General features: G+C 36.6%; 1 protein-coding gene across 5 annotated transcripts in view; it reads left to right on the top strand.

Annotated features, from left to right (window-relative positions):
* The window catches only part of HERC2 (HECT and RLD domain containing E3 ubiquitin protein ligase 2), a 114,542-nt gene that overhangs the window by 51,576 nt on the left and 46,049 nt on the right, over nucleotides 1-16,917 (top strand). For all 5 annotated transcript variants that reach the window (XR_013923534.1, XM_080362559.1, XM_080362562.1 and 2 more), the window contains 24 exons: nucleotides 1-128; nucleotides 254-449; nucleotides 1,049-1,185; nucleotides 1,685-1,858; nucleotides 1,936-2,072; nucleotides 2,154-2,305; nucleotides 2,729-2,920; nucleotides 4,081-4,268; nucleotides 4,771-4,963; nucleotides 5,565-5,747; nucleotides 6,310-6,494; nucleotides 8,144-8,291; nucleotides 8,386-8,582; nucleotides 8,819-9,049; nucleotides 9,717-9,852; nucleotides 10,469-10,612; nucleotides 12,109-12,251; nucleotides 12,465-12,732; nucleotides 12,885-13,027; nucleotides 14,450-14,548; nucleotides 14,644-14,812; nucleotides 14,929-15,054; nucleotides 15,824-15,932; nucleotides 16,070-16,209. Coding sequence is in view for 4 of the 5 variants with exons in the window: in XM_080362559.1 (XP_080218685.1) it covers nucleotides 1-128; nucleotides 254-449; nucleotides 1,049-1,185; nucleotides 1,685-1,858; nucleotides 1,936-2,072; nucleotides 2,154-2,305; nucleotides 2,729-2,920; nucleotides 4,081-4,268; nucleotides 4,771-4,963; nucleotides 5,565-5,747; nucleotides 6,310-6,494; nucleotides 8,144-8,291; nucleotides 8,386-8,582; nucleotides 8,819-9,049; nucleotides 9,717-9,852; nucleotides 10,469-10,612; nucleotides 12,109-12,251; nucleotides 12,465-12,732; nucleotides 12,885-13,027; nucleotides 14,450-14,548; nucleotides 14,644-14,812; nucleotides 14,929-15,054; nucleotides 15,824-15,932; nucleotides 16,070-16,209 (3,918 nt within the window). In the remaining variant the exon portion in view is untranslated. The remainder of the gene's footprint in view (nucleotides 129-253; nucleotides 450-1,048; nucleotides 1,186-1,684; nucleotides 1,859-1,935; nucleotides 2,073-2,153; nucleotides 2,306-2,728; nucleotides 2,921-4,080; nucleotides 4,269-4,770; nucleotides 4,964-5,564; nucleotides 5,748-6,309; nucleotides 6,495-8,143; nucleotides 8,292-8,385; nucleotides 8,583-8,818; nucleotides 9,050-9,716; nucleotides 9,853-10,468; nucleotides 10,613-12,108; nucleotides 12,252-12,464; nucleotides 12,733-12,884; nucleotides 13,028-14,449; nucleotides 14,549-14,643; nucleotides 14,813-14,928; nucleotides 15,055-15,823; nucleotides 15,933-16,069; nucleotides 16,210-16,917) is intronic.

Below are 16,917 nucleotides of genomic sequence, written 5' to 3'. Positions count from 1 at the left end.
GTCACGTAGCACTGTCTCTTGTTCATCCTGGTGCCCTTGGAGTTGACCAGGTAAAGCACAAAACCTTACCAAAGTCTGTCGTGGATGTGTGTCGTGTTGTCTACCAAGCAAAATGCTCACTGATTAAGGTAAGGCTCTTTCTTACTTGCTGAAGGTTAGATTATTTTTCATTTGAAGTTTTAATTAAAAAGTTATATATTGTTCATTTTATTATATATTAAAGAGTAACCTCGTCTTTCAATGCCTTTTCTAGACTCATCAAGAGCAAGGCCGTTCTTACAAGGAAGTTTGTGCTCCTGTCATTGAACGTTTGAGATTCTTATTCAATGAATTACGTCCTGCAGTTTGCAATGATCTCTCTATAATGTCTAAATTTAAACTTATGAGTTCCTTGCCCCGATGGAGGAGGGTGGCTCAGAAAATAATTAGAGAAAAAAGGAAAAAAAGAGGTAAGACAGCATTAATACTTTATTTTCTTTGAAACAATAAAAATCAATCTAATTTCAAGGTCTGTTGCTCTATAGTTGAGACTCTCAGTAGCCAAAGCATCAAAGCCATTTGCTTTCTGCTGCATTTTCACAATGTTTTCTAAATGAATGGTTACATATCAGTTCCTACAGTAAAAACAGACACACAAGAGGGTCAGATTCCGGTGAGACGTGCTTCTTTGTCTCCCAGCATATTAAAAATGATTCATCAATAATATCAGCCCCTCTGAATTAGTTTTAATAAAGTTTAACTAGAAGCGGCATCGTATTAAAAAAGGGTGTTATTAAGCAGTGTAGTCAAAAAACTGTTTAACTGGAAATAATGTGGTAGACAAACCTCAAAGTGCTTTTGAATTTGGTCTTTAAAGATAGAAGCATATTGAGATACTACCAGAGCTAATTTGATAATAGTTGGACATAGAGTTCACCGAAAGTACATTTCCATTTTATTACAGGCAGATCTTAAGAGTTCTGTATGCTTAGGTTATAATGAAAACTTAAAAATGTGACACTGTAAAATGTTATCAGATTACATTAAATAATATTTTTTTTCTTTCTAGTGCCAAAAAAGTCTGAATCTGCTGATGTGGAAGAACCCAAAATTGGAAATGAAGAGGGTGATTTGGAAGAATCCTGTGTTGTACCTCACAGTCCTGTGCCTATAGATAAAAGGCCCATACCGATCAAATCACCCAAGGTAAGATATTAGATTTTGAGTCAACCTTGTAAATAAGAAAAACAAGAGGAAAAAATATTAGCTAAAGCAAGATTGCTGTAACTTGACATTTAATATTCTGGTAATGGTGTTTGAGATATATAATGGAGTATGGTGCATTGTTTTGGTGAATAATTCTTAAAAGTAAGCTTGTGTACTGCATATTTAGAATATGTAAAGGTACCTTCTTTAATTTTTAGATTATTGGTAGTCTTAGAAGTGTTCAGATAAAGCTTCATTTCAAAACAAAAGGTTGTGATGAGTTACTACGTATTTTTGAATATTAATGCATTTGAAATTTTATGTAGTAATTGTAAATAAAGTAATGAATTTCAAATAATACCAAGCTCTTTCCTGGCTTTGAAGAAGTTTTCTTTTTTGTTCCCTCCTAGTATTTTAAATTTGGACATGTTTTTACATGAAAGAACATATTTTCAGTAATTTAAAATATGTTTTAACTTACTACCTTCCTGTTTTGTAGGATAAGTGGCAACCACTTTTGAGTACAGTTACAGGTGTTCACAAATACAAATGGCTGAAGCAAAATGTCCAAGGCTTGTATCCACAGTCTGCCCTCCTCAATACCATTGTTGAATTTGCACTGAAAGAAGAGCCGGTGGATGTAGAAAAAATGAGAAAATGTTTATTAAAACAGGTAAAATGGAAGAAAATGGGCTTGCGTGTATTAGAAGTTTGCATAGGTGTGACGTTTTTTCTTTTTCTCTTTTGCAGTTGGAAAGAGCAGAAGTTCGTTTGGAGGGCATAGATACTATTCTGAAATTAGCAGCAAAAAATTTTTTGCTCCCATCTGTCCAGTATGCAATGTTCTGTGGGTGGCAGAGGCTTATTCCAGAAGGAGCCAATATAGGGTAAAACTTTCTGTTGTTTTTGCTTTCACAGTTCTTCAGTAAGAAAGAAATACTTATTTGTGTTGTTGTTTTTCTATGAAGGGAACCTCTTACCGACTGCTTGAAGGATGTTGATCTGATCCCACCGTTTAACAGAATGCTGCTAGAAGTAACTTTTGGAAAGTTGTATGCATGGGCTATTCAGAATGTCCGGAACATCTTGCTAGATGCTAATGCAAAATTTAAAGAACTAGGTGAACCTCATTTTGTTGCTATTGGCTCGGGTCATAAGTGTTTTAAATTAATATTGTTGCATTTTTTAAAGTTCCCAATAATTGGGATCGTAAAATCGGTTCCCTTGGTTTGTGCTGAGAAATACTTTGACTTTCTGTCCATCCTTGTATCATTTTACCCCATCATCATGATCCTCCCTAACTTTACTTTTCAGTGTGTAAGAGAATGTTGCTGATGTCCTAGCAGCAGGTCATTGATTACTCTTTAGTAACATTTTGCCATTAAAATCCAAATTATAAAAAGTTTCTGGGGACTTGAGCTTATAAGTCCTTAAAGCCTAGCAGGGAATAAAAAATATTTTAAACCATCGAACAAATTAGAACCTATTTTATTGCAGCTCGCCGATGTCAACTGACTTTGTTATTTATGTTACTTGTGGATAGGTGTGCAGCCTGTTCCGCTTCAAACAATTACTAATGAGAATCCAGCAGGACCAAGCCTGGGGACTATTCCACAAGCACGCTTTCTGTTGGTCATGCTCAACATGTTGACACTGCAGCATGGTGCCAATACCTTGAGCCTCCTCCTGAACTCTGGCATGCTGGCATTGACGCAAACAGCACTGCGGCTGATAGGTACGGGATCTTCTACTTTCTTGTTTGGAAGAAAGCACATGTTTTGTAAATCTCCTGTGTGTTTTACTTGTTGGTGTACGCAAAAAATAGGATGACTTTGCTGCTTAAAGATGGTACTTAATGCTGTTCACCTTTACCCCCAATGCAAAAAACCCTGTCTGCAAGCACGATTGAGAAAGGAGTTTGACTGTAGCCTTTATTCTTTCGTAACTTTTCTCCTAAGCCTTTTCTTTGGCCATTCTTTGCTAGAATTCATGAGTGATAGTGTAGTTTTGGTGGAAACATTACAAATAAATTAAAAATGGAAGATTTTAAATGAAAACATTAAACTCCCAACTCGATACTCATTCAGTTTCGTGTGTTCTACATATTAAAACTGTTCCCAGTCTGCATCTTTAAGCTGTAGTCTTCCTTTGTTCTGTTGTAAGAAGCTCTATGATGTTTTTTGCCATGATTCATGTTATCCTACTTTTTTCTTTTTTGGTTTTCTTAGATAACAGCAAATGTTTGTTCTCGTAACTTGTACTTAACCAGAGTGTTCGTAAGAGGTTTTTCCAAAAACATTGTTTTAGTAAAAACATTTAGCCACTGGACACATCATTATAATGTCACTTATTTTTGTTCAAAACTAAGTATTTAGAGCCCTGTGCATTGAAAACCATTTTATCCTAATTTCCTAAAAGCTCATCTGATGTGACTTTATTCATGTTTACAAATATGTAAAGAGTGAGTGTCAGGAGGATGGAGCCAGGCTCTTCTCAGTGACAACCAACGGTAGGACAAGGGGTAATGGGTTCAAACTGGAACACAAGAGGTTCCGCTTAAATTTGAGAAGAAACTTCTTCACAGTGAGGGTAACAAAGCACTGGAACAGGCTGTCCAGGGGGGTTGTGGAGCCTCCTTCTCTGGAGACATTCAAAACCGGCCTGGACACCTTCCTGTGTAGCCTCACTAAGTGTTCCTGCTCTGGCAGGAGGATTGAGGTCCCTTCCAATCCCTAACATTCTGTGATTCTGTGTATCACTTGTTAAGTCAGCTGTCCTATTTGTTATTGCTTTTATGTTGCAAAAGATATGTGCCTTAGAGTTTTGAGTGTGACAAAGGTATGTAGAAAAACTTATAGGTAGTTTTAATTTTTTTGTGTGTTTTTACCTCTTCAGGACCTAGTTCTGACAACATTGAAGAAGATATGATTGCCTCTTCTCGTGGAGCTTCTGCCACAGTCCTAGAAGAGTCAAGAAAGGAAACAACACCTGTTCAGCTCCCTGTTTCTGGACCAGAGCTGGCAGCCATGATGAAAATTGGTACCAGAGTGGTGAGAGGGGTAGACTGGAAATGGGGTGATCAGGTACAACTTCTTTCATACAAGTTTGGGTGTGTTAAAATCTCTGTTCAGTGGACTGTCTGTGAATTTTATGCTCAAACTTTGAAGGTCATTTTACATTTCAAAGACTTGGAGAATTAACATAAAATACATCAGTTATTTGTTTATCTTCATTATGGGGGATGAAAATTCTTTTTTAGTGAGACTGTTCTGATTCACGATTTAACAGGAAATTGGATCACTTATTTGCTACAATATTATACACTTCCAACTAGGTGGCGCTTCCAGCACTTATGTACTACATAGTAAAATAGATCTAAACTTGGGTGCTGCAGTTCATTGGGGTGATTTCTTTTGAAGATTGTGAAATGCTTTCTAATTTTATGCAGAATTTTGAAATATTATTGAATGTTTGCTACCTAACCATCATGTTAGCAGCAAAGAAGAGCAAATGCCTTGTTATTTTATGAACTTTGGATATGAATTAGTGTTGTAGATCATGTAACTTGAGCCTCTTTTCTGGCAGGATGGACCCCCTCCAGGTTTGGGTCGTGTCATTGGAGAGCTGGGAGAAGATGGCTGGATTAGAGTGCAGTGGGACACGGGAAGCACAAATTCCTACAGAATGGGGAAGGAGGGAAAATATGATCTTAAACTAGCTGAGCCACCGCCGGCAACACAGCCTACAACAGAGGATTCAGACACTGAGGATGATTCTGGTAAAAAACCCACTTTTTTTTGGTTGAATAGGAGGCAGGCTTTTAGTTGAATTCCAAGATTGATATCTTGTAATATGAGAAAGTTTCTTTCACAGGAGAAAATGCTTCATCAAAGCAGATTAATTTCATAGGTGTACATTTCTAACCAGAATCTTTCTTAAGGTAGCTTTACTGTGAGAAAGGAAGATCAAAAGGACAGTATCACATTTGTTGCAAATGGGCCAAAGAAAACAGTATTATCTAGCTGCAGTAGTTTTAAAGACACCAAGAGGTAAACATTTTAACGTATGTTAATGCCGTTCTAACATGTGGTTTTTTAAATGGCCTAATTATACATCTAGTCACACTGCTTCCCTATTCTTTGCACTGCATTTGAAATTTCTTTTGTGTACTGCTGAGAAAAACTTGAAAATATCTGCACAAAATATCTGGTTTATATTTTGTTCTGGCAGTTGGAAATAAGGAATTTTCTTCATGTGAAATCATCTTAGAGAAAATATTTACAACAAATTTCTTGCATCATGTTTGTTTCAGAACTCTTTGCGAAGTAGTAGATTAACTCAGTATTAATGTATTCCTTCGCCTTTTGTGTCTCCTTCAGAAGCAGAACAAGTTGAAAGGAACCTCCACCCCACTTCCATGATGCTGACAAGTACCGTGAACCTGTTGCAGACACTGTGTCTCTCTGCTGGCGTCCATGCTGAAGTCATGCAAAGTGATGCTACTAGGACGTTGTGTGGTCTACTCCGTATGCTTGTGGAGAGTGGAACAATAGATAAATCAGGTATGTTATACAGAAACACTGATTCAGCTGTATGCTGCTGTTTTGTGCTTTGCTGTCTTGTAACTTTGTAAATCTTTTGCTATTAGTTTCTAATCCTTTAAGGCCAAAGGCTACAAAATGCATTTTCAGTGCTTTCAAAATCTTAACTGTTAGCAAAAGCAACATAAGTCATAACATAAGCAGTAAAAGCAGGAGAAATGCATGAGATAAGGAGCATCAAGGTGGGTATGGTCAGCTTAGATAATGAATTTCTTAGCAGTCTTTTTGGGGAGAACAGTATTGACTGGGTATGTCGTATTCATTTCTATAGATGCTTTGTGATTTCAGAAGTAACACTGGTAACTACTTTGAAATGAGGAAACAGGATAAGGATGAGAATTGTTTTAAAGGCATATTTAATAAAATTAATTACAGGCTCTAAAATTGAAGTTAATAGTTCATGTAAAGACAGTGGAGTAGATCAGTGTTATGATTTGTCCAAAAAAGCCCTGTGTAGTATATAGAGAAATATGTAGCTGGTGAAAAAGTCAATTGTTATCTGTATGTATCTCTTCGTTTTTAGCTTCCTTGCCAAATAAATTAGTTTATAAGGAACAGCATAGGAGTTGGTGCACGTTGGGATTCATTCGAAGTATAGCACTGATGCCTCAGATGTGCAGCACTCTTAGTACATCTCAGTGGATAACTTTGCTAATGAAAATTGTTGAGGGGCATGAATCTTTCACTGCTGCTTCACTACAGAGACAGGTAATGTGTGTATTTCCAAATTATTTTGATAGGCAATGAATTTAGTAGACTTTAGCTGTCTTAAAAAGAAAAAAAAAAGTGTTTGAAAAAACAGATGTTCTTAAATCACTTTTTAATTAATTAGAGAAAAGATAACATGTCTTCTTATATTTAGGATTCATTATTTTAAATACACAGCTGTGAGTTTTTCACCCTTCAGGACTCTATAGCCTTTCTTGTTCTATTGAAAACCTGAAAGTTCTGTACAGATGAGAGACCAAAAGTGTTGCACAAATATGTTCTGGAAACACCCATTTAATAATTCCTAGACGTTGAATAAAGAAAAGAATAACAAAAAGATGGTTAGGAAAAATGTGCAATTTTGTTTTAAAGTTACCAAATTGTGTATTATCTAGTGTCACTCCTTCCACACTAAACTGTTATTATTGTTTTAATTGCAGTCTCTCTTAAGAAGCTGCATCTTTATGTTATTTTGGTATTGTGTTTCTCTTGTGCCATTTCCCCTTCTCCCTTTTCTTCTTTCTTTTTTATTCTTTTCCTCAGCATCTTATAGTGCCTTTTTCATAAGACTGAAAAGCAACCTTATTATCAAGTAACTCTTCCAAGTTTTAAGGAACAGGGATAAAAAGATCTTCTTAATCTTTTCCCTGATAAAACATCAACAGTTTTTAACTAAAGCCTTGTATCATAAAGGCCTGCGCATTCCTGTGTGGTCTTCCAGCAAATTTATGTTAAATATGATGAGACTTCTGTCATCATGTGGGACTTAGTGCATTAAAGTCATCTGTGTTGTTCAGGGAATACTCGAGAGAATTGGGCATTCCTCATGTACCAGCATCTAAATTAATAACAAGGAAAGGAGGAGACCTTGAAGTTTTAGCAAGATGTGTTATTGACAGAGGTTTACAAGCAGAGAGATCTTTTCACCATTACTGGTCATTTTTATTGTGTTGGTCTTCTGAGTGGAAGATGAGGAAGCTCAAAACTTGAAATGTTCCTGTTCAGAATGTGCCACCCCACCTGCTCTTTGATATGGCAGCGCTTGCAACCTTCCCCTGCTTCTTGTCAGTCCTGCGCTGAGTGTTTGGGTCTGGAGCTGTTCCTCCTGTACTCTATCGGAGGCCTTAGTTTCATGTAACTGCTTTTGGGTGTCACTGTGGTTGCTTTTTGCCTTCTTGTATCATTCAGCTTTTTATCTCATGATTTTTAATTATCCTACCTTCATTGCAGAACACTTGGAAACATCTATTCTGAAATGTATCTTAGGACTCAGTTCTGAGGCTGGAATCAGAACAATCCCTCCCATTCTGTATTCCTATTTTTCCATTGTGTTTTAGTCATTTGCACTGTTTCCAGTGTGTGTTTGTCTCGTGTCTTTTGAAAAGATTGGATTCACTAATATAATGTTCCAATAAAGTTGTTACTGATTTTGAACTGGCACAACGTTTTAAAAAATATTTCTTAGCAAACTGAAGAGAACATCAGTAGCACTGTAATTTCCACAGCTGTAAAGAAGTCAGCATTTTAGGAAGAACTACAAAGGAAGGCTGACCTTTAAAATGTCTTTGTTCTGTACTTAATATGTTTGAGAATTTCTTTAATATTTGGTGACCTAAAATTGAATAACACAAGTTTTGTTCTCTTTTTAGATCCTTGCTGTACATTTATTGAAAGCAGTACTTCCATCCTGGGATAAAAATGAAAGGTCAAGAGATATGAAGTTTCTTGTGGAAAAACTGTTTGGATTTTTAGGCAGCCTGCTTAGTACTTGCTCTTCAGATATCCCACTACTCAGAGGTAGAGGAATTTTCCCCTCAAGTGTCTTATTTTTATGTATAGAAAATGTATGTGTTAAAGTGACAACTGTTGTGCAATTGCTTTGTCTTTCTAGAATCTACTCTGAGAAGGAGAAAGGCCAGGCCCCAAGCATCTCTAACTGCCACTCACAGTAGTACATTAGCAGAAGAGATAGTGGCACTGCTGAGGACGCTCCATTCGCTCAGCCAGTGGAATGGACTCATAAACAAGTACATCAACTCTCAGCTAACCTCCATCACCCACATCTTTGCAGGAAAACAGTCAGAAGGGGTAGTTTCCACGTTTTAAAATAAGCTCATTTTTATAGCAATATTTATTTTGCAATTATAAATATTAAATGCTTGTAAACAATGTTAAGCCTAATTTTGAAACCATTTTTGTATTTATATATGTGTATTTTTGTGTTGTAATTTTTAAATTGAAGTATGCGTGATTAACTTTGTATTTTAAAGCAGATAGAAGTACATGTTTTCTCCATACAGTTAATTTTATTGTTTTTTTGTTAGGCCGTGTTGGATGACTACTTTCCTGACACTGAGAACCCAGAGGTGGGAGGCCTCATGGCCGTGTTAGCAGTGATTGGGGGCATAGACAGTCGCTTGAGACTGGGTGGACAAGTGGTTCACGATGAATTTGGAGAAGGCACAGTGACACGAATCACCCCCAAAGGGAAAATCACTGTCCAGTTCTATGACATGCGAACGTGTAGAGTGTGCCCTCTGAATCAACTAAAACCAGTAAGTTAATTTCATTGAAGCTTTAAGACAGGGAAGGGTATTGTTAAACGCTCTGATATGCAAAGAAAATACTTGTTCTTCATGCAGTGAAAACACTGGTATTTAACAAATACAATGCTCTGAATGCAAATCTGAGTTGATGATCACGCAAACCTCTATAGGGCCTCTAATGCTTATCTTCATTTGTTGAGGAGGTGAAAGAAGAAGGGATTTGAGCTGAAGTCCTTTGACTTGACATAAAATTTCCAGTCACAACAGTGTGATTTGTAGCTCTTATCTGAGAGGAGCTTATTTATTTGTGTTTAGCTTGATTTGCTAACTCATGTAGAAAAAGTTGGGTGTTTCCATTTGAATCTTAATCTCAAGTTGGTTAATACAGCTTTAGTGAAAGCACAAAGTGCCTGGTCTATTTCAGAGACTGCAGCTCTTCCTTCCTCTCTCGCTTTTTCACCAAGTAGGCCTGCAAGTGTGTGATACAAATACAGGCTTAGGAGCTATGCAGGGAATAGAAATCCTCTCCAGTTGTTCCTAGTCAGGAGCAAGAAGACAAATGCTATTTTTATTCTTCTTCAGTTAGTAATGGTTGAAACTTTTGAATGATTTTGTAAAATTTTGGAAAACGCTTATCTGTATGTTTTTGTTTTCTTTTTCTTTCCACACCGTCTAGCTTCCAGTTGTGGCTTTCAATGTGAACAACTTGCCTTTCACTGAACCTATGCTATCCATTTGGGCTCAGTTAGTGAATCTAGCTGGAAGTAAAACAGAAAAACAAAGAATGAAGTCGCCCAATCAGGGTCTTTCAGGTACAGTTGTTGTGTGTTTGTGGATTTTTGGGGGTTTTGTTTGTTTGGTTGGTTGGTTTTGGTTTTTGTTGTTGTTCTTTTTTTGTGTGTTTGTTTGTTTTGTGGTTGGTTGTTTTTGTTTTAAATAGCTGGATATATGTATATAAGAAAAGGGGTTTTCTGGAACCTTACAATTTTTTCTTAGTCAACACCGACTAGTAGGCACTTATGAGACAAGTTTAGCTAGGAGATTAATTGCTCTGCGCTGTAAGTGGAATGCCGTTTTGACTTCAAGAAAGTGTAAATAAGGTTTGAGTCTGGACTTTTCTTATTGAATTGTTTAAAATATTGAATGCATGTAACATCTTAACCCCATTTACTGTGCTATATATCATCTATATGATTGCCTAGAGTGTGAAAACTAGGAAGGTGGTGTTTTTAATATCATGGGTCATAGAATGTATGTAGATTTTTTATCCAGGTGCTGTTCAAGCTACTTCAAACCATCAGTATTTCAGAAGCTTTCACACAGTGAGATAAGATGTGAACTAGCTTTTGGACTGCGGTTTTATGAGTAATAGCCTTTCTTTAGCATAAAATATTCCTATCGCTAATTGCTGCTTAATGTTTCTGATAGGTCAAGTGGATTTGGATCTGCTGCGATGCCAGCAATTGAAGCTGTACATACTGAAAGCAGGCCGAGCTCTACTTTCTCACCAGGATACACTAAGGCAGATCCTGTCTCAGCCAGCTGTTCAGGAGAGCACAATAAATCCTTCAGGTATTCTGAAACGCAACCTGAGTGTGCTGCTGTTTGTTTTGATGGTAGAGTACATGACTATAACTCTTGCTAGTGGCAGTTGGAGGCTAGAAATTAGGTTTGCCCTCCAACAAATAAAAATTAAAATTCAGGAATGTTTTAACCTTATATATTAAAAGCATTTTGGCTTTTTAACTTAGGTTTGAAGACTAAGTGGATCAAGTGTTTGAAGCTTGAGATATTGGAGTTAGCTAAATTTGTAAGTCGTCTGTAGTTAGTAAGCTTTGTAAGCAATTTGAAAAAAATCTTGGTTTTTTTTTGCAGTGGTTTCTTTTTCTGTGTTAGAACTTAAACTGTGAGTTCTCAGTTGGCTATTCCTTTTACTTCAAATGTTTTGCAGTTTCCAGTGAAACAAGTACCAGGATTCAGTGTCTTAAGCATAATCTTAAAAGAAGTTTAAGGAATTTTAGTTTTATTAATTTGAATTCTCTAAATATATTCCTTCTATGTATCAAAATAAAGAAAATAGATCTGTCAGCTTTCAGGATAGCTGTTGATGCCCTTGTAGTTTATATTAAGTCTTTGGGCATTTATGAAGTCTTAAAATATATACATATATGTAAACACACACACAGATAATTTTTAAATATGTTAATATATTTGGTTTATTTGTATATTTCTGTGGGGGTTTTTTTTGTCAGTTGCCAAATTTTAAGTCAACAGAATCATCAGTTTTTTTCCCAGGAATAGAAGATGGTTTTATTTCTACCATCAGTTTTTAAGGGGAAAAAAAGCACTCAACTTTTTTATTGTTTTTTTGTTTGTTTGTTTGTTTGTTTTTGTTTTTTTTTTTTTTAACCCAAACTGCGTAAGTACCTGAGGACTATTAATTGTTTTGTTACTGTTCCAAATACGGGAACTTCCTTTTGTTGGAATTAAAAGTGAGGATAATTTCCTGAGGTAGCCACAGTAAAGATCTAGGAAACATGAACATTTATGCCAACAAGAATACCAAATCAAATATAAAAGTTTCAGAATCATGAGGCAATTGGTTTAAAAAAGGTATACTCTTTTGAAGGGGCAATGAATATCTATAGGGAGCTCTTCTGAAGAGGGATATTAGAGAGGGAAACCCATAAAGTATACACCATGGTTTTGGGGATCGTTGAGACTGTTGGTTGTCAAAAAGTGTTTTATCCTGGAAGGATCTCTGTATAATGATCTTATTGTAACAAGGTGGACTCAGAAGGTCCTTGTGCAGTTTCACTGTCTACTGAGCAGTTTCTGCCAGACATGTTCTAGGTGTATTTTAGTAAAATCATTGTTTACCTACAAATTTATCATTTACTTTTTTATATGTAGATTGTGGCACACATGATTTAGTCTTCAATGCATGATTCCTGTGAAGAAGAAATATGTGAGAAATAACGTATTTGATCAACCAGTGGGCCTCAGAATGAGTCCCCTGATTGACTTATATTACATGATTTTGGTTAAAATAATGTTTTTGTTTCAAGAGGATGGAGCGGTTGCCTCTCCCGACATAGGAGATATGTCTCCTGAAGGACCTCAGCCTCCCATGATTCTTTTACAGCAACTTTTGACAGCTGCTACACAGCCATCACCCGTGAAAGCAATATTTGATAAACAGGAGCTTGAGGTAAGTCTGTGTTTTCCACTAATATGTAATGTAATTAAATAAGCGTTTGTACTTCACATTCCAGTTGAAACTTGTTAATCTAGAGGTTTAAATAAAAAAACATGACACTAAACCCTTTTTTTGGCAAATAACCGTTCATTTCAGGCACACAAACGTGCAAAACATATTAAATATGCTTGCTGTACTGGGACTGATTTATTTGTTCTCATTTAGGCTGCTGCTTTGGCAGTATGCCAGTATCTGGCTGTAGAGTCGACACATCCTTCAACTCCAGTGTTTGAAGACTGCAGCTCCAGTGAAGCTACAACACCCATCACAGTGCAACATATCCGACCCACAAAAGCGAAGAAGCGCAAACAGTCTCCAATTCCACCCCTCCCCATTGTAGTTCAACTTATGGAAATGGGATTTCCTAGGAAGAACATAGAATTTGCTCTGAAATCTCTGTCTGGAACTTCTGGAAGTGCTTCTGGATTACCAGGTATTTCATTTAGTTAAATTAATGATGAAGGAAAGTCACGAGCAGATTAAACGCTACTTACAAGGACGCAGTTGTTACTTCGCTTTTTGGATACTATCTTAAGAATGTCAGGGAATCCCTTAGAGACAGACTAAGTTTGTTTTCTGTATTAGGAGTGGAAGCCTTGGTTGGCTGGTTGTTGGATCACCCTGATGTTCAAATTACGGATCTCTCTGATGCCGATACTCTCTCTGATGAATATTCGGATGAGGAAATAGCAGAGGAAGTGGAAGAAGCTGAAGCTGCTTGCCCTGTGGTAAGTATCAACTTACTAAAACCTGCACCATGCTAGTTGGCTGAACTTCTATAATTCTTTCCTTTTACAAACTTGGTTAGAGTATAAAGACATTCTGCTGACCCAGGCTTTCAAGATTTTAACCAGGACCACATTTGCTGTGTCTTTCTAAGGCATGTCATAAAAGAACTCAATAATAATCTATAAATATTTGAGTAGCACAGGGGGAGAATGGAATAAAGGTAGATGTTTCACTAGTCATAGCTGTAAGTATCCCTGGTCTTGGTTTCATCTAAAATAGTCGATATTATAGTGTAATATTTGTAAAGGACTCTTTTTTTTTTTTTTTCAACTTTTTTCCCCTGCCTTCCTTCCATTGGTTTGAAAAACAAAAGTATGTTAGCTACAAGGAATGACTGAGGAATTAATAACTGAATCACAAAAACGTAAAAACTGTTTTCACTTATTGGTGATGAAATAACCTTTACAATGCCTACTGTGTGTGATGACTTTAATGTGAATTTATATTAAGCTTCTGTTAGCTTCCACGAGCTGTTTCAGTAAGGATTTGCCAATAAAATGAAATGGATTCTGTATTTCTATTTATTTGCTAAGGAGTTAGGTTGAGTTTTCTGGCACATATGAGACTTTGTAATTGAAAGAAATGCATTATGTTTTGAAGGAAATTAACTTGATATTGAGTTCTGATATAATTATCAATATTGCAGTGAGAAACTGCACTATATATTGGCCTCAAATGAAAAAAAAAAGCCAACAAAACCAACAAACATTTAATGCTCTAAACAAGACAAAGTTTTCTGAAGGTTCTCACCACAGCATCCCAGCTGTGGTGAGATTCTCATAATTTTTTTTCAGTTAATCAAGTGTTGAAAGAAATGATTTCTGATAGCTACAGTCTTATCTTTTTTCTTCAGCTTGTTTTTCTAAGGGAATACTCAAAATCCCATTGTATTACAGGACAGAAAAATTAATAGTATACTTTAGGCAGAACATTAGCATTCACCACTGTGTTTTTGTTGTTTTTCTCTCCAAACAAGTAGCCTAAGCAGTAGAATGTGAATGTGTGATCTGAAGGCTAAGTAGATTACTTACAAATAGTCTTTGTTTTAATTTTCTTAGGCAAGCAGATTTTATGAAAGCAACTTGCAGCTTGTTTCATACATTTTGAAAATTTGCAGCTATGTTTCTTTGCAAGTAATTTTGGAAACTAAACTTTAAAGTGAAGTAGATCGTGAATGTTAGCCCTGTAGTCAGTTGACCTATTGCAGTTTGTTTGTTTGTTTTTTTTTCTCATTTTGGCATGCAATTTCGATATTATGGGGTTTTTTTGGTTGGGTTGTCTTCAGTCTCTGCTAACAATTTTGATCTGACTTGAAACCAAATTTTGTAACTGTTACGTGTTTATTTTGGATTTTTTTCCAGTCAAGCGGTGCTGTTGTAACAGAGAGCCAGACCTATAAAAAACGAGCTGATTTCCTAAGTAACGATGACTATGCTGTGTATGTGAGGGAGAATATTCAGGTAAGTATGATGGTGAAAAGCTAGGTTGAAACTATTCTCCTCCTGGTACAAAAGTCTTTGCATAGTTATGGCATCCAATTGTCCTTTTTCCCTAGGTGGGGATGATGGTTAGGTGCTGCAGAACCTATGAGGAGGTTTGTGAAGGAGATGTAGGCAAAGTTATTAAATTGGATCGAGATGGATTGCATGACCTGAACGTACAGTGTGATTGGCAACAAAAGGGTGGTACTTACTGGGTCAGATACATCCATGTTGAGCTTTTAGGTAAGTTCACTGCTAACAGCTTTTTAATGAAAAACTGAATGATACACTAAGGGAGATCTATTTTGGGGGAGGGGGTGAAAACCCACTCACCATGCATTTATTCTTGCAACTGCCAGGATTCCCACCGCAGAGTTCTGCCTCTCATATCAAGATAGGTGACAAAGTGCGTGTGAAAAGCTCTGTTACCACACCCAAATACAAATGGGGATCAGTTACTCACCGAAGCGTGGGAGTTGTCAAAGGTAATGTATGTTCAAAATGGGGTGTGGGAAAGTAATAAAAGTGAAAACCGCATGGGCTTTCTGCAGTGTTTGAGGAGAGAATCTTCTAGACACACTTAGAATTCACACTGTTCTGTGGAATATTGCATGATGATAAGAGAGCATAGAATGCATTTGACGTCTGTGATGATTTTATAGGCATGTACTCTGTGACCGCCCATTTCATTAGTGTGTTCATCTGCTATTTGAGCCACTCCATTCACATACTGTAAAGATCTCAAAGAATCTGTGCAGCCTCCTGTAATAGTTCTCATTTATACTTGGGATGAACCACGAATAGTCTTCTTTTGAGAAGCGTATCTGTCTTGAAGACTTCATATGGAAGGGTGGAGAAACTGGGATGCACTAGTGTCAAGCTGTAAGGGATGTTATAGAAGTAATCTGTCAGGCATAGATTCTGTGAAGAGGTACAGATTTTGGTCATACTGTCTTTGTGCTTAGAAGTACTCTTTCTCTTTTGGAACTGTTTTTAAAAAATTAAATGAAAAATCCAGAGTGAAGGAATTTGAATATAATAATATACATATTTAAAAATTCTTTAGAACTCCCCTTCCATCTGCCTCATTTCAGGCTATCTGATTAGGTTAATAGATAGTTCCATTAAAATAAAATATGACTTTTGAAAGTCACCTTTGTTACACGTTTCTGCTTTGTTGTTGGACTGGATGCTTTCTGCTTCCTTTTATAGAGATTTGCAACATGTTGTATTTTCTGCATATTTTTGTCACAGCTTTTAGTGCCAATGGAAAAGATGTCATTGTAGACTTTCCTCAGCAGTCTCATTGGACTGGCTTGTTGTCAGAAATGGAGCTGGTCCCCAGCATTCACCCAGGAGTCACGTAAGTGGTGATCTACATTTTTATTAACGTATATGTGTTATCCTATAGCTTTATTGTCTTGATTCCATTATCTTGACTTGTGTTACAATTAAGATGTACCATGAGTGTATTTACTTGTCATTCTTTTGTGAAATCAGGTGTGATGGCTGTCAGATGTTTCCTATCAATGGACCTAGATTCAAATGCAGAAACTGTGATGATTTTGACTTTTGTGAAACCTGTTTTAAAACCAGGAAGCATAACACCCGGCATACTTTTGGCAGAATAAATGAACCAGGTATGTTTCAGGATCTAAGTGTTTCTTAGATTAATTTTAAACGCATTTAGTTTGTTTTTCTAAATAAGTCTTAAATTTTGGCTCCTTAACATAGTGAAATCAGTGTTCGTACTGACCCTCTAGACAACAAAACATTTTTAGGAGATCATAGCAATGCTACAATTGCATGTAGTGAACTACACCAAAACCACAATCCTTAAGCTTTCTTCATAGTGATAAAAAAGTTGTAAAAATGCGGCTAGTTGACAGTAACTCTTTGTCAGAACTGAGTGTTCAGCTATACCAAGAGTAAAATGGATAGTTTTTTAATCCACCTGCCTTTTGCTGTCAGTCTAAATGTATTTGGATGGAATCCTCATGACTGCAAGTGCAGCTTGAAATACATAAGATACCTTCTCACACCTGAATTGCTCTTCAACAGTTTTGCCTATTGATGTGTAATGGCTGTTGCCTCATTTCCCCAATGATGTGGAGACTCCCAAGAGGTGAGGTAGGACAGGGAAGCCTTTTGAAGGACTCGTAATCAGAACTTCTTGTTTTTAAGGCAAGAACAGGTGCAGCCATTTTAAGTCCAAAACTTTGGGGTTTGCATCATTATGCAAAACTTTCCTGACACTAGCTTTTTTCTTCCCCTCTTCTTTCCACCTGTCTAAAAATCAGTATGATCCCTAGTATTTGCAAGAAGGTGCTGACTTCCGGAATAAACCT

The sequence above is a fragment of the Nesoenas mayeri genome, assembly GCF_963082525.1.
Source record: "Nesoenas mayeri genome assembly, chromosome: 1".
Classification (NCBI taxonomy): Eukaryota; Metazoa; Chordata; class Aves; order Columbiformes; family Columbidae; genus Nesoenas; species Nesoenas mayeri.
The sequence above is the reverse complement of the archived record's forward strand: the minus strand, read 5'-3'. Positions and strand labels throughout refer to the sequence as shown.